General features: G+C 35.5%; 1 protein-coding gene across 1 annotated transcript in view; it reads left to right on the top strand.

Moving 5' to 3' along the window:
- insrb (insulin receptor b) overlaps window positions 1-13,192 on the top strand; it is a 78,399-nt gene extending 65,207 nt beyond the window's left edge. The window contains exons 9-21 of the mRNA XM_048182721.1: window positions 238-405; window positions 516-714; window positions 2,495-2,769; window positions 2,862-3,010; window positions 3,456-3,612; window positions 3,684-3,777; window positions 3,857-3,924; window positions 4,560-4,789; window positions 4,869-4,979; window positions 5,186-5,345; window positions 5,430-5,559; window positions 5,947-6,081; window positions 7,754-13,192. Coding sequence (XP_048038678.1) covers window positions 238-405; window positions 516-714; window positions 2,495-2,769; window positions 2,862-3,010; window positions 3,456-3,612; window positions 3,684-3,777; window positions 3,857-3,924; window positions 4,560-4,789; window positions 4,869-4,979; window positions 5,186-5,345; window positions 5,430-5,559; window positions 5,947-6,081; window positions 7,754-8,108 — 2,231 coding nt within the window. The 3' untranslated portion in view covers window positions 8,109-13,192. The remainder of the gene's footprint in view (window positions 1-237; window positions 406-515; window positions 715-2,494; window positions 2,770-2,861; window positions 3,011-3,455; window positions 3,613-3,683; window positions 3,778-3,856; window positions 3,925-4,559; window positions 4,790-4,868; window positions 4,980-5,185; window positions 5,346-5,429; window positions 5,560-5,946; window positions 6,082-7,753) is intronic.
- The last annotated feature ends 4,061 nt before the right edge of the window (window positions 13,193-17,253 follow it).

Raw genomic sequence — 17,253 nt, 5'->3', positions numbered from 1 at the left:
GATACAGGTTGGCAAAAATGCAAATAAATTTTATACACATATTTATATCTTTTTAAATAAATTATAATTGTACTACAATTATATAGAAATTAAAATTTGAATATGATTATATATTTAAGCAGCAGTTTCTTCTCAGTCCATCAGCCCTGTAGCGTGATGTGTATGAAATGACTCGTGAAAGCTTGTCATCTGAGAACCGAAACCTGAAGCGACGTTTCTGTTTCTAATGTGTAACAGGACCCTCGGTACCACTGGACCCCACTTCCAGGTCCATCTCCTCCTCACAGATCATTCTCAAGTGGAAGCCACCCTCCGATCCCAACGGAAACATCACCCACTACATCATCTACTGCCAGAAGCAGAATGAGGACATCACGCACTACAAGTTCGACTACTGCCAGCAAGGTATATTACCAGTGTGTTGGTGTCCCTCCTGCAGCGATCAATGGATCCGCTTGTATGGTCAGACGTCCACAGCATAGTTGCTCATTAAGTTCTTTGCTTCCTCCATACAGGAATGAAAGTGCCGTCCCATACCCCTACACACCACGACACTGAAGACGACCAGAAGGGGAACCAAACGGAGGTGCCCGATGAAAAGGGCCGTTGCTGCGCCTGCCCCAAAACAGAGACGCAGCTGAAGAAAGAAGCCGAAGAGTCCGAATTCCGCAAGACCTTTGAGAACTACCTCCACAATGAAGTGTTTGAACCCAGGTACACGGCACCACATGCACTGATGCATTTATTACATTCCTTGTCATGGCATCAGCAGTAATTTCCTTAAATTACATTTTCATTTAGACTTAAAAATACAAAAGTACATATGTCACATGTGTCACACCAGAATACTGATAAACTGGGAATTATTTTCATTTTTAATATTATGGCAGATGACCAATAAGTAGTTGATTTGATTTTATATAATAATAATAATATTATATAAAAATATACATTATAATCTAAAAGTATTTAAACACACTATATATATATATATATATATGTGTGTGTGTGTGTAGTTGATTTTATTTTATGTAATAATAATAATAATAATAATAATAATAATAATATTATATAAAAATATATATTATAACAGTATGTAAATACACACTATATATATATATATATATATATATATATATATATATATATATATATATATATATATATATATATATATATATATATATATATACACATATGTATTTTTGATATATTTTTACTTATTTTTACTATATATATACACACACACACACATATTAGTAAAAATAAGTAAAAATATATCAAAAATATATCAAATATATTAAAAATGTCTGAATAATTTTTGGTTTGACTCTATATATATATATATATATATATATATATATATATATATATATATATATATAATATAATTTTAATTTTAGTTTTTTGTAATTTTGTTATGTGCTTTTGACATTTTGTATACTTTTATTTCAATTAAGAAAAATGTAATATTTCTAGGTAATGACTATATATATATATATATATATATTTATTTATTTATTTAATATTTTATACATTTTATTATACTTTATTTATTTTATTATACTTTATTTATATCTTATTTATATTTTATTGCGGCTTTATTTCAAATAATAAAACTGTTTTAATAGTAGTTCTAATTCTTTTAATGGTTTTATAATTTTATAATTCTGTTTTATCAGCTATATAATCAGCTATTTATTTAATGCTTATTTTATTTTTTATTATTCTTGATACAATTATAAGAAATTATAATTTATATTAAAATGTATAAAATTAATATATTTATATATTATAATAAATTTTTTCAACCTTTATCAAATGTATTTATTACAATTAATCACTTTTTAGAGTTAATTTTATATCACTATTTTAAATGTCAAAGCAGAGGACTACATAATTGCTCCCAATTGTCACCATTTTATAACCCAGTTTTAATGCAGAAAAACAAAGAGTGATACGGTCTACCCATCTGCCACATTAATCATTCTGTACATGGTACACCGTGTGCATGTCCTTTCTGAAGCGTGCTGTGGTTTAATGGTTTCTGTCCATTTTTCTCTGTAAGCACCATCCCATAAGGATTTTCTTATGTGCCAGTCTGGAACGCTGCCATGAGGACTGGTATCTTGCTGTGGTTTAATCCTGTGCTGAGTCCCATGAATAGATTGCTGTAGTATTAAATGGGTCCTTTCTGTTCTGTTGAATATCAAGGGTCTATAGCGCCATCTACTGGTTCATAGCTTAATTGATTTGCACGGTCCACATTGCAGCTAATTCTGCCCAAGAAATGCCTACTTAGACAGGAAGTGACAATTTGACCTTGTAAATTACTGATTTTACAGTAAATATTGCCATTACAATATAGTTTTTTAAAGCTGGTCAGAAAACACTACTAACACTTCATTAATTAGCATTAGAGCTAAAACAGTTGGAGTGTTTATTTAGGTCTGTTCAGTCTGGCTGAAACTCAGTTTTCACTGTCAACCCGCAGACCCCACCGACGGCGCCGTTCAGTGGGTGTAGCCAATGCTACTTTGCCGAATTTTGCAATCACACCGTCCAGCCTGCCCAACTTTGCCACCACTTTAAGCCCAGAGGACAAGAGCCCGAAGATGGTGTTCAAAGCCAGCTCCAAAGAGTCCACGGTCATCTCCGACCTGCTCCACTTCACCAGCTACCAGATCGAGATCCAGGCCTGCAACGACCCCACAGACCAGAGCCGCTGCAGCATGCCTACATACGTCAATGCCCGCACGCTGCCTGAACGTAAGACCTCCGGACCACATTTTACATAAAATAGGATACAGAAAGGTTTGGATTCATGTTGTAATGTGTGGACTTGCTGTTAATGTTCTTAGAAAAAGCAGATAACATTGTCGGGCCAGTGACTCACGAATTTCTTCCTGAAGAACCGGAATTCGTCTATATCAAATGGAAGGAACCAAGAGCACCCAATGGCATGATCATACTATATGAAATCAAGTTCTTGAGGATGTCAGATAACTATGTAGGTGTTTAATTAATTCTTAAGAAATTCAGTATTTCTAAATGTAAAAATATACATACACATATACAACAAATAAATATATATTTCTCTACTCATATTTTGCAAAATAAGTTTTTAAATAATTTTTAAAATATTTAATGTTTTTACAAATAAAAATACAACAAATAAATATCTATTTATCTATTCATATATTGCAAAATAAATTTTTTAATATTTTTTAAAATATGTAATGTTTTTAAAAATAAATGTAATATTTTATGTAGTATTATTTAATATTTTTATATATTTAAAAATGATTTGAATAAAATATTTATAATATAATATACAAATTATTTTTTGGTGTGTATATGTGTTTATTAAATGCTCTGCACCTTCCCTGTATTGCAGTATGTAAACTATTTTATGGCTTTGGTTAATTTTTTCTTTCCAATTTCTTGTCCCACAGGAGGATCAAATCTGTGTGTCCAGAATCACTTATGAGAAAAATCATGGCTGTCGATTAAGAGTAGGGCATCCTGGGAATTACAGTGTGAGAATCCGCGCCACCTCGCTGGCCGGCAACGGTTCCTGGACGGAGCCTATGTACCTCTTTGTTCAAGACAGTAAGCTTTCCTGTTTGTTTTGATTTTCTGTTAATTTGGACACTTCAGTCTCTAATATACATGTTTTGCAGAGGAAATGAACATGAAAATCATCATCGGCCCGGTCATCTGCTTCATTGTACTGCTGTTTCTGGCCAGTACAGTCTTTATTGTCCTTAAGAAGAAGTATGTACAAGACACTCTTAAATTAAGCCCTTATTTGTCATATAGACAGTGCTCTCATGATTTTTTTTTTTTTCCCCAGACAAACTGAAGGACCGACTGGCCCATTAATTGCTTCCTCAAACCCTGAATATTTAAGTGCAAATGATGGTAAGATTTTGGATGTAACCCAGTTAATAAAATCGATAATTAAAAGACTGTTATCAAATGTTATTGATAAATGTGTGCTTATATATATTATGTTTATATCTTATACACTTGTATTTGATTAAATAAAAACAATACATTTTACTAAACAAGTAGGAATAAAATAAGCTTAAATAAAATCCTGGAAATAAAATCTGGCATCTTTATACAATTATCAAAGAAATAATACTCTGACAAAATAAATAAACCAAATCACTGGAATGAAACATATATTTAGATTATTATATTTAAATTTTAGCTTTAATTTCATGCACAGCAACAATAAAATCTTGTAAATGAAGTTTGGAATTTTTATCCAGTTATTCAAAGAAATTATCTACAGACTAATTGGTTACCAGAATAGTTGTTAGTTGCAGCAATATAATAAAAAATATGGTGTATATTTACTTATTTTTGTTTTATTTTAAAGCTTTTTTTTTTGTAAGCAAAACACAAAATAATAAAATACAGGAATTACGTTTTACTTAAATTAGTTGAAATAAACTGAACATCCAAAATAGTTGTTGGTTGTAGCACTATCAAATCAAATGTGTCCACCTCTGCTATGTGATAGAAATGCTGAGTTTGTGTGTTCGCAGTGTACATCCCAGACGAATGGGAGGTGCCTCGGGAGAAGATCAATGTTTTGAGAGAGCTCGGTCAGGGATCGTTCGGAATGGTGTATGAAGGCATCGCTAAAGACATTGTGAAGGGTGAGCCGGAGACGCGAGTGGCTGTGAAAACTGTCAACGAGTCTGCGAGTCTACGTGAGAGGATCGAGTTCCTTAATGAGGCTTCTGTCATGAAAGCATTTAGCTGCCATCATGTGGTGAGTGTGGATGTCCTTGCGAACCGCAAAATATCAAGGTGAAAACAAACTTGTCTAAATGTTTGACGTGTTTGCCTAGGTCCGCTTGCTTGGTGTGGTATCTAAGGGGCAACCATCATTGGTCGTGATGGAATTGATGACGCATGGTGATCTGAAAAGCTACCTGCGTAGCCTGAGACCTGATTCTGAAGTAAGACGTCCTGCTGTAGAACGACAACTTATCCCCAATTGTTGTATCCCGGACGAGCCCCCAATTTTGTTAGCCCCCAATTAATAACCGTATGCTAAATAACCCAGTTTCCCTTCAGATTCAATGGCTCCACGAAACATCACTGTCAATAATTAACAGTAGCCTTTGGAGTTGTCGTTGATTTAATGTTTTGTTTTGTTTTTCAGAATAACCCAGGCCGTCCACCACCAACCCTGAAGGAGATGATCCAAATGGCAGCGGAGATAGCAGATGGCATGGCATACCTCAACGCTAAAAAGTTTGTCCACAGAGACCTTGCTGCCAGAAACTGCATGGTGGCTGAAGATTACACTGTGAAAATTGGAGGTAAGCAGACTAGAATTGAGCATATTTGGAGTCAGACCAGAGGTTCAAAGTGTGAAACATCTTGATTTTGAATTTTCGTTGCAGATTTCGGTATGACGCGAGATATCTATGAGACTGATTATTATCGCAAGGGCGGGAAAGGCTTACTGCCTGTCAGATGGATGGCGCCAGAGTCCCTAAAAGATGGCGTTTTCACCGCTCACTCTGACTGCTGGTGGGTATTTCTTTGGGCTTATGTGGGATTTTTTTGCTAACCAGGTTTCCAGAAGAACAGTTATATCACCTCCAAGAAACTAGTCAAGAAATGTCTTGCCAATCCTGTTAGGTGTCCAATCCTGTTCCAATCCTGGAGGGCCACTATCCTGCTGAGTTTAGCCCAATTTAATAGACCTAAATCAGCAAATTAATGTCTTTGAGATTGCTAGAAACTCCCAGGCAAGGGTGTTGAGCTAAAGTCTGCTGGACATTGTCCCTCCAGAAGTAGGATTGGACACAACCCTGGGTTAGAGGAAGGAGAGGTTCCATCAAAATGAACGGATATGTGGACTGACCCAGGTTATTGAGTTGGCAGTACAGTAATTAAAAATTTGTCTACTTCCAGGTCTTTTGGAGTGGTATTATGGGAGATCAACACGCTTGCTGAGCAGCCTTACCAGGGACTGTCCAATGAGCAAGTGCTCAAGTTTGTCATGGATGGAGGATACCTGGACAGACCAGAGAACTGTCCAGAGAGAATGTAAGTACTGATGTGGAGTCTGCTGAAAAGACTATCTTAGAACATTATGAACTTAGTTGTAGCTGGCTGACCAAGCAGATTTTGCTGTTTTATCCTAAGAAACATGTTGATGTTCCAATCCCAGTATCTAAAACCAGTGAATGACAGTGACAGAAATTAAAGGTGCCATCGAACGTTTTTTTACAAGATGTAATATAAGTCTAAGGTGTCTCCTGAATGTGTCTGTGAAGTTGCAGCTCAAAATACCCCATAGATTTTTTTAATTAACTTTTTTAACTGCCTATTTTGAGGCATAATTAGAAATGCGCCGATTCATGCTGTGGCCCCTTCAAATCGCGCGCTCTCCGCCCCCTCCCGAGCTCTCGACTCTATCATTGCATAAACAAAGTTCACACAGCTAATATAACCCTCAAAATGGATCTTTACAAAGTGTTCGTCATTGCAGCATGTCTAATCGCGTAAGTACAGTGTTTATTTGGATGTTTACATTTGATTCTGAATGAGTTTGAGGCTGTGCTTCATGGCTAAAGCTAACATTACACACTATTGGAGAGATTTAGAAAGAATGAAGTTGTGTTTATGAATTATACAGACTGTTTAATAATGAAAATAACAACAGTCTTGTCTCCGTGAATACAGTAAGAAACGATGGTAACTTTAACCACATTTAACAGTACATTAGCAACATGCTAACGAAACATTTAGATAGACAATTTACAAATATCACTAAAAATATCATGATATCATGGATCATGTCAGTTATTACGTAACAGTCGGTGTTATGTTGAGATTCGCCTGTTCTTCTGAGGTCTTTTAAACAAATGAGATTTACACAAGAAGGAGGAAACAATGGAGTTTGAGACTCACTGTATGTCATTTCCATGTACTGAACTCTTGTTATTCAACTATGGCAAGGTAAATTCAATTTTTAATTCTAGGGCACCTTTAATGACTTAATCAGTATGACCTTATTCTACATCCCTTAATCCTACCCAATACCTAAACATAAATGCTGCAAAACTACCTTACTAACTATTGATAAGCAGTAAATAATAAGCAGACTTATTAAAGTATTTCAGCATTGTTTCAGTCAATGATTTTGGCTTACAAAACTATTTAGTCTGAAACTGAAAATTACTTGTTTCATCTGAATATTTCCAGTTTCCAAAATTTTGTTGCATCTCTATCCAAAACGCTATATATTCTGAATCCGATTCTTATTAATAATTTTCTTATTCTTATTACAAATATCCAAGTTGGATTGTGCGATATGTATCGCCTGCGATAATATCAGAATTGTTTTAATAATGTGCAAGCTGACAATATCCAGTATGTCGCTTGCTTTCAAGCCACCTCTGAGCTGCATTAAACAGTCTAAATGCCACTTCAGATGCAGTATCTGTGCCACTTCTGCAGTGCAAAGATGGGTTTTGTTGATACTGATTCATTCTTATAAAATGTGCATACATCTAAAAAAATCAGTTAAAGGGGGCAAATATTGCCTCGTAGTGGGCAAAACACACTCGGCAAAATATTGTGTAATTATACTGACAAAATCCCAGAGATATCATTTTTTTTTTGTCAATATCGCACACCAGTCAAGGAGACACAAGGATTGGCTTGGAGATTTAGGTAGTAAGATTGTCTTCTCTCGCTCTAACTCTTCTCCCAGGCACAACCTCATGCAGATGTGTTGGCAGTACAACCCGAAGATGCGGCCCACCTTCCACGAGATCATCGAGATGATGAAGGAGGACCTGCATCCCACTTTCCAAGAGGTCTCCTTCTTCTACAGCGAGGAGAACAAACTGCCTGAGACCGAGGAGTTCGATATGGACTTCGAGAACATGGAAAGCATACCACTGGACCCCTCATCCTATTCCCAACGTGAGGAGAGCCTCAGTAGAGACAACGGCCCCTCGGTGGGCCTACGGGGCAATTATGAGGAGCACGTGCCCTATACACATATGAACGGTGGAAAGAAAAATGGCAGAATTCTGTCTTTACCCAGATCTAGTCCGTCCTAACGTTTGCCTCGGCTTTTCCTCTCATTTTTTTAAAGAAAAGTTTTTAAATGCGTTATTTTTGCAGAGGCCCTTAAAGATACAGATCTCAGGTCTTTTTTGTTGTTGTCGTCGTCGTCGTCGTCGTTTTTGTCTCATGCTACACTAGTATGGTTACCACGAAAACGGACGTTTTTTCATCCAGCGCACCATTCGCTTTCTGACACTTTTACACTTTTGCCAAGTTTCCAGACAGTTTGGTTGGGCAAACTGTGAACATGACTAAATCAACCAGAAAAGCTGCTTCAGCTACGTCACCTCAAAGTCCACTTCCTTCTCCCTTGGATGCTTATTTCCTGTCTTTTTTTTGTTTTGTTTTTTGTTTTTTTGTTTTTTAAGTGGAAATCTTTTAAGATAGTGGCCTTTTATTACGTGGCCTATAAAAAAAAAGAGAAGTGTCTATCAATGCTTGTGTTAATAATTTCTTTAGAACAATGACTTTACAGTGTGGAACTATGGGATGGCTTATATTCTTTTAGAACAAACGTTTGTTTTCTAGAGGAATGACTTTTATTTTGTCCTGGAGAATTCCTGAATTCACATAGATGATTTTCACATTATGTTCTGGTGAATGAGGTTTAATTTATTTGCTTTATTTTTTTCTCTGAGCTTTTTACTCCTGTGTCCTTTTTACCGGCTGAAGGATATTTAACAGTTATGAATTGGACAAAAGAGTTACTCAGACTGACCAATAGCTGCTGCTCTGATATAAAGTGGGTATATATAGATTGGTATCAGTATTTTAAATATATTATTCACAACATCTGAACTTTTGTACATAATTCTAATGTCTTTTTCTAATGTCTTCATCAGCTTTGCTTATACATTTTTTTTTTCTTCTTTTTTTGCAACAGAATCTCTTTTTATGAGCTCTTTTTAATGTCTAACCAAAAAAAAACGTCACATTAATTAACGTGCAGGTCGACTCACAGGGATATTCCAGTACACAAAGGGGAGCATTTTTGGTTTAGTCTAAAATATTGAATATCAAAATGTCAATTTCAATTTGGGATAGTTAATAATAACTATAAAATTCATAATAGTAAAAATAATAATTATTATTGAATTAAAAATACACATATTTGAAGATAGTAAACAAATAGAATTGTTGTAAGATATCCCTCAGTTTAATTTTGGGATTCCGAGTGCTGTTATAGAGAATGTTTTGGGAATGTTTTGAAGGATCGCCTTCAGTGGGATATGAAAGGTTGTTTTTTGCTCGATTTACCTGATTTAGGATCTTATTGTGAAAGATAAGCTTGTCTACCGAGGGACGCTGAGTGGAAATATACTAATTCGACCTGGATCAATAAAGCATTCCAGTAAGTTATCAGGCTCCGGTACCTGTTAAAGTATCCAAAAGTGAGAGTAGTTCTCGCACGGCATCACAAAACAATGGCGTTTACTCTGTAGTTCTGAGAAAGCGAAGTCTTAGAAGACCAATGGGAAATAAGCTTCCTTCTCTTTGTCAGAATGATGCCGCTTAACCCCTTAAAGAAGAAAAAAGCAGTTAACCTTCACAGCTTTCGTATGCAGACGCTCAATTCCTCAACTTTGTGCCTTCTCCCATCGCCAGAGGCAAGAGAGATGGCATTTTTACTGGATCTTACTTGTCGTCATCAACAATGTGCACATTTCATGTATGTGCGTGTATATTTGTGTATGTATATTTATTTGTGGGTAGTTGGGAGGGAAACGGCAAAACGAGGCTAAAATTCACGCGCAAGCTTTTGTAAACATGTTTGCCATTTCCTCACCATAATGCTCACGTTTTTTTACCGTAGCCTGATAGAAAAATGCTCCCTTTTTCTCGACCTTATTGGCTTTTTTTTTTTCAGATGTACATAGCACAATCAAAGAAATCAAACTTGTTTGTAGCTCTTCGTTACACTATTACTATTAGCAGTGAGCAGACATCTATATGATTTTTTTTTTCTCCCTAAATTACAAGATTATCATATCTTTGAAAAGGCAGATGTTGAAATTTGTATTTATTTTATGATCCTCATAATTATGAAAATCCCTGCTAGCTTTTATTACAGTACTCTAAGGCGGGTAAAGCTAGTCTTTTTTTGGTGTTTTTGTTTTTGTTTTTTAAAGAGAGATACAGCTGGCGAGGCCGAGAATACAGTGGGTTTACTAGCGCTAAAGTGTTTTAGTTGGTTGTTTGGACACAGTCTACCTCAGTATTTTGTTAGAAATTTATTAGAGCCGAGTGCATCTCTCTTTAGTTGTTTGAATTTCTTTATCAGGCTTGTTTCGGGGCAGCGAACACCACAGCTACAATCCCTAATTCGGCCACTAGAGGTTCTCTCTCGCAATTACGAACATTAAACCTTATTTCCCTTCGGCAATTTGTTCGATTTTGATTTTGGAGAAAGCTTTGAACCCAAAGAGTCACTTTAGCGGGTTGCGTCTTTCGTTTGAGTCATCTGAATTACGCAGAGTCAGTTTATTTGCGCAACAACGAGATAAAATGATCACTTAAAAAATTTAACCATGGAGTATTACAAAGGTACAACGTCAAATACTGTGAGGTGTGTGGGAAAAACTAGTTTTTATTGTACGGTACACCGTTTGGCTCTGTAATGCTAGGAGTTTTATACGGTCTATTACATAAAGCACTTATTTGAATAATACAAAAAAGCCACTTGTCATTAGTCCGTATTTTTTCTTGCGATTTCAGCTGAATTGAACCTTTCAGGTCACGTCCAAAGAGTGGATGACTACTGAATCACAGTTTATTGCGCAAAAATGCCCACGAAACACATTTTGTGTTATTTTTATTTTTATTGGCTATGTAGTTACAGTGGGCGTTTAACCGTTGGTGAAACAGCTCTTTGCTCGCTGCAATATCTTACCGAACAAACTGATGCCCACCCCAAGTTCAGTGTAGTTTCTTTTGCATATAAAAAAAAAATCTTTTCTTTTTTGTTTGTTTGCTCCAAATGTGATTGTCAATGTCTTTTTTTTTTTTTTATCCATGTGTTTTTCTACTGTGAAAATTTCTATCAATGCCATAGTTTATAGTAAACACGGACTTCACCTCTGCCTCTCCTTACACGTGCGTTCATGAATATTCTTGCAGACAATCCTATGTGCCATAGAAACGTTTTTTTTTTTTTTTCCTCAGGGAGATGTGAGCGTTGGGTTTTGTTAATCGGAGGAGCATCAATTATCCACTGCTAGCTTAATCGTACGAGAAAAACTTAAGGATGGACAACTGCAAAAACAATGCCTTTGGGTGCCTGTCGTGCATCTCTAAAGCATTTAGCATATTTTGTTGCCTCTCCATTGTGTGTCGGGGAATAAATTGAGCGCCCCCTGGTGGATCCGTAGTGCCTTGCACAAACCTAAGTATCCTCCAAGCCAAACCTGGCCAACAAACTCCCTGGACCGGATTGTTTTTCACCCAACATCCTCAAAATACTGGAGCCTATTGTACAGATTTCTAGACGTAGGTACACAGGTTAGCACATCTTCGGCTCAACGCTTGGCTCGGTTTTACTGTATTGGTATATGTGAATGATATTCTTTTATTTTTATTTTGAATTAAGCTGAACTTGTCTCTTCTTGGAAATGCTACAGCTTGTGTTGTGCGCTTGGCAGACTGCCCGACGTCGTACGATAGATTCACCAAACAACAACTTTGGCAGCTCCCAGTGTATAAATCTAAATTAAGAGAATATAATTTTGATAAATGACCTTAAATTTTCACTCAAACCCAAATGCGGTTTTCTACAGCAAGCTAGAAGAGCAAAACAGGTCGAGAGCAAGGCATTGTATGTATTTTATTGTTTTTAAAAGGAAAAAAGTATTACACGTAGAGATATTAATTTCTATTTTTTTAGTCAAAATAGGGAGGGCAAATTCAATAACTTTTTTGACTGACTGTAAACTTTTACTATTCATGTACATTACGGAATTAACATTATCAATGTATATAGCTTTCTTTTCAATAAAAGTGTGATGTCTTTTGTTCATGGCATTACACTGTGATTCAGAGATATAAATGACATCGATTTTACTCTCCAAACTGATCGGATGACAAACCCGTTCGGGGTTTGGCCTACAATGATGTTCTTTGTACGACATTGCATTGTTGTTTCATTCTTTTTATTTCATGTACAACTACTTGTTTGCCATCCAAGAAATGATTGCATATCCTTTGTCAGCATTTTGTATCTGTAAATTGTTACCCTTTTCTTTGTACGATACGGAAAATTCCTCTACGTGGCGATTCATAAAGGTGACCGTTTGAATAAACAGTTGTTTTTCAATGTGAAAAACTGGAAAAGACCACTGCAGACTTTATTATAAGCTACAATCATACAAAAATAAAGGTATGATTGACATCTGAAACGATTGACAACTTACACATACAGATGACAGAGAGCAAATCTGGATGATAAAATCATGTTGACCCCAGTTACAGTACATCAGCAAGTCAAGTTTTGTTAATATTGAATGTGTTAAATGTTTATTTCTTATGTAAATCTGACATCTTTTGGGCTTATATGTGATAGACGGACATGTTTCAAATGGTCTGGCCTGTTTAAACCATCAAATTAGCAGCAAATTATGTGTTTTCCAAATGTTGTCCTGTAACATTTTCTCTTTGGTTGAAAGTTTCACCATTTTGTTTGTTTTGTTTATCCCTGCTGTTCCTTGTTTCATTTTTTGTTTGTTTTTTGTGTATTTTATTCTTCCTCTGTGCACATAGACGATCCCCAGACAATGTTTTTTTGTAGTCCCGTCATTCACCTGTATTGTAGAAAATGTTATTTAATCATCAACACACACTTTCCCCTCAACTTTCCCTTCACTGGTTGAATTTGTGCCATTTACGTTGCGGTACACGAGCGTATGGAAAACCATCGTCACTTATTTAAACAAAACAACTAATCTGTCTGACCAGGATCAAACTGTGCCATGATTAACTAGTACGGATCGACAGTTTTAGTTTTTCAAGGAGAGCCAAGCAGTGACGTGTACAGTAAATGTTGGAATGAAATGAAAATAAATCTTGCTGTGTGTAAATTATTCAATTAACTGTTTATATGAAATTTATGAATTAAAAATTATTGGGAAAAAATGGCTCGCAGTTGTGTCTGTTCCCAAGATAATGAATGGTATTATTTTTTACAGTACATGTTAAGTTTAGTTAAAAAACATAGATTATGTTTTTAAAAGTTGTAATATAAGTCTAAGGTGTCCCCTGAATGTGTCTGTGAAGTTTCAGCTCAAAATACCCCATAGATTTTTTATTATTAATTTTTTTTATGCTGTGGCCCCTTTAAATCCCGTGCTCTCCGCCCACAGAGCTCGCGCTTGCCTTAAACAGTGCCTTAAAGTTTACACAGCTAATATAACCCTCAAAATGGATCTTTACAAAGTGTTCGTCATGAATGCGGCATGCATGCGTCAGATTATGTGAGTATTGTATACTGTTATATTGTTTACATTGATTCTGAATGAGTTTGAGGCTATGCTGCGTGGCTAAAGCTAACATTACACACTGTTGGAGAGATTTATAAAGAATGAAGTTGTTTATGCATTATACAGACTGCAAGTGTTTAAAAATAAAAATAGCGACGGCTCTTGTCTCCGTGAATACAGTAAGAAACGATGGTAACTTTAACCACATTTAACAGTACATTAGCAACATGCTAACGAAACATTTAGAAAGACAATTCACAAATATCACTAAAAATATCATGTTATCATGGATCATGTCAGTTATTATTGCTCCATCTGCCATTTTTCGCTGCTGTTCTTGCTTGCTTACCTAGTTTGTTGATTCAGCTATGCACATCCAGACGTTCTGCCCTTGTCTAATGCCTTTCATAATGATAATGTTGGGAACGTGGGCTGGCATATGCAAATATTGGGGGCGTACACCCCGACTGTTACGTAACAGACTGTTGTGTTGAGATTAGCCTGTTTTCCGGAGGTCTTTTAAACAAATGAGATTTATATAAGAAGGAGGAAACAATGGAGTTTGAGACTCACTGTATGTCATTTCCATGTACTGAACTGTACTGAATGTTATTTAACTATGCCAAGATAAATTCAATTTTTCATTCGAGGGCACCTTTAAATGGAAAAGAACAACTAAGATCAAAATTTCTTCTTTTATGGTCCACAGAAGACAGAAAATCGAATGACATGAGGGTGAGTAAATTATATTAACCCTTTTGTGGGTGTTTTTCCCCCCAATTAAATGAATGTACTATATTTTGGTTCAATAATTTCTATAATGTTTTTTAATTTAATATGTATTTTGGGGGGGGATGTATGTAATAGTTATGATTTTAATAGTATTTTAATAGTTATGATCCATTTATTACCTTTTAATCACTTTTTGAGCATAGACCTGAAAATAAAATTTTCCAACTTAAACTGTCGTAAATATTGAATGCTTTGAAACAGACTTAAGTTTGGTCTTTTTTTTTTTTTTTTTTTTTTAAGAAGATACATGGCAGATTATTGCTGACAAGAAAAGTTTAAAAAGTGAAACTAAAAAAAGTTATAGAAGTTTAAGGGTTTTTTTATTATTTAAAAAAAAAATGCTTAAATTACTATTTTTAAATTTTAATATTAAATTTATATTTTACAAAACATGTTTTACGCTAAAACTGTGAGAAAATCAAAACCTAAATCAAAACAAGGTTGATATCTCAAAAAATTAGCTTTCAGTAAGATTTTGTTTGGGCGCAGTACCACACGTTTCCACTAGATGAAATTCGCTTCCCATTCATTTAGGATGCAGTCATTTTTGACAGTGAGCAGTACAAGTGTGGCTATTTTTCAGGACCATTTAACCTGTTTTTTTTGTTTGTTTGTTTTTAGTTTTTCCACTGTTTAGCAAGTGCCAAAACCTTTACCAAGTTTTGTACCATTCCGACGAAGTCAAATAATTCTAAAAAACGAAGTTGTCCAATTTTTTGGGTTAAAAAATTAAATAAATAAAAAGAAAGAACGGCACCAGAGAGTTTAATTTCTACTTTTTAAGTTTTGGTTGAGCTGTTACTTTAAACATGTAAGTTTATAATAGCGTTTCTACTCTTAGAAATATTTTGTTTATATTCTTGCATTTTCTTGCACCACAGGTTAAGTAGTATTAGTACAAAATAGCAAAAAAAAAAAAAGAAAATTGAACAACCTTTACAAAAAGTACTGAGGTGATACCGTATTTGATGGTACAATAACATGGTACTTTGATATGGGGTATTTCTGGAACTTCGGGCACGTGTTATGTCACAGGGTTTAGTTTCACTTAAAAAAGATGTGAACGTTTCATATTAAAAACTTTTGGAAGTTTTTAACATGCCTTTTATGAATAGATTTTATTATTTCATCCTACTACGGTTACCACACCTCAACATTGTTCAGATGTTGTATTTCAAGACATTTGTCAGGTTTTTTTCACTGAAACGCTCTTGTCTGTAGGACTAATTTCTTATCTCATCCCATGCCTCCGTTGCTAATTACAAAACATCATTTTAGACGTAACTGAGGCTTGAGTCCTGATAGCAGACTAATACAGTTATTAGAGAGATCTGTGTGTGTCTCTCAACAGTGTTTAGTAGCAGCGTCTCTACTAACTGTAAATTTATCTGCATCAAGAACAGCGCCATTATTACCTCGCTAATGAGAAATGTCTTGTAGCTTTTAAGTTGTTAAACTATTTCACAGATAAACTCGTCAGAGCAGTGCTGACAGCATGTTTCTGTGTAATTGTGTGTGAATTTGAGTGGGAGAGAGAGCGGGAGAAAGATGTGCTGGTCATATAATTAATATCATCAAAAATTTGATATATTTCACTAATTCTATTCAAAAAGTAAAACTTGTATATTATATTCATTCATTACACACAGACTGATATATTTCAAATGTTTATTTCTTTTAATTTTGATGATTATAACTGACAACTAAGGAAAATCCCAAATTCAGTATCTCAGAAAATTAGAATATTACTTAAGACCAATACAAAGAAAGGATTTTTAGAAATCTTGGCCAACTGAAAAGTATGAAGATGAAAAATATGAGCATGTACAGCACTCAATACTTAGTTGGGACTCCTTTTGCCTGAATTACTGCAGCAATGCGGCATGGCATGGAGTCGATCAGTCTGTGGCACTGCTCATACGGCTGCGTTGACCTTGGACCTCAGAAAACACAGTGGACCAACACCAGCAGATGACATGGCACCCCAAACCATCACTGACTGTGGAAACTTTACACTGGACCTAAAGCAACATGGATTGTGTGCCTCTCCTCTCTTCCTCCAGACTCTGGGACCCTGATTTCCAAAGGAAATGCAAAATTTACTTTCATCAGAGAACATAACTTTGGACCACTCGGCAGCAGTCCAGTCCTTTTTGTCTTTAGCCGCTTCTGACGCTGTCTGTTGTTCAAGAGTGGCTTGACACAAGGAATGCGACAGCTGAAACCCATGTCTTGCATACATCTGTGCGTAGTGGTTCTTGAAGCACTGACTCCAGCTGCAGTCCACTCTTTGTGAATCTCCCCCACATTTTTGAATGGGTTTTGTTTCACAATCCTCTCCAGTGTGCGGTTATCCCTATTGCTTGTACACTTTTTTTCTACCACATCTTTTCCTTCCCTTTGCCTCTCTATTAATGTGCTTGGACACAGAGCTCTGTGAACAGCCAGCCTCTTTTGCAATGACCTTTTGTGTCTTGCCCTCCTTGTGCAAGGTGTCAGTGGTCGTCTTTTGGACAACTGTCAAGTCAGCAGTCTTCCCCATGATTGTGTAGCCTACAGAACTAGACTGAGAGACCATTTAAAGGCCTTTGCAGGTGTTTTGAGTTAATTAGCTGACTAGAGTGTGGCACCAGGTGTCTTCAATATTGAACCTTTTCACAATATTCTAATTTACTGAATTTGGGATTTTCCTTAGTTGTCAGTTATAATCATCAAAATTAAAAGAAATAAACATTTTAAATATATCAGTCTGTGTGTAATGAATGAATATAATATACAAGTTTCACTTTTTGAATGGAATTAGTGAAATAAATCAACTTTCTGATGATATTCTAATTATATGACCAACACCTGTATATTGGGTTATCAAAAGAGCAGT

Source organism: Megalobrama amblycephala, linkage group LG2 (assembly GCF_018812025.1).
Source record: "Megalobrama amblycephala isolate DHTTF-2021 linkage group LG2, ASM1881202v1, whole genome shotgun sequence".
In the NCBI taxonomy this organism is placed as follows: domain Eukaryota; kingdom Metazoa; phylum Chordata; class Actinopteri; order Cypriniformes; family Xenocyprididae; genus Megalobrama; species Megalobrama amblycephala.
This window is presented reverse-complemented; position numbering and strand designations above follow the sequence as displayed.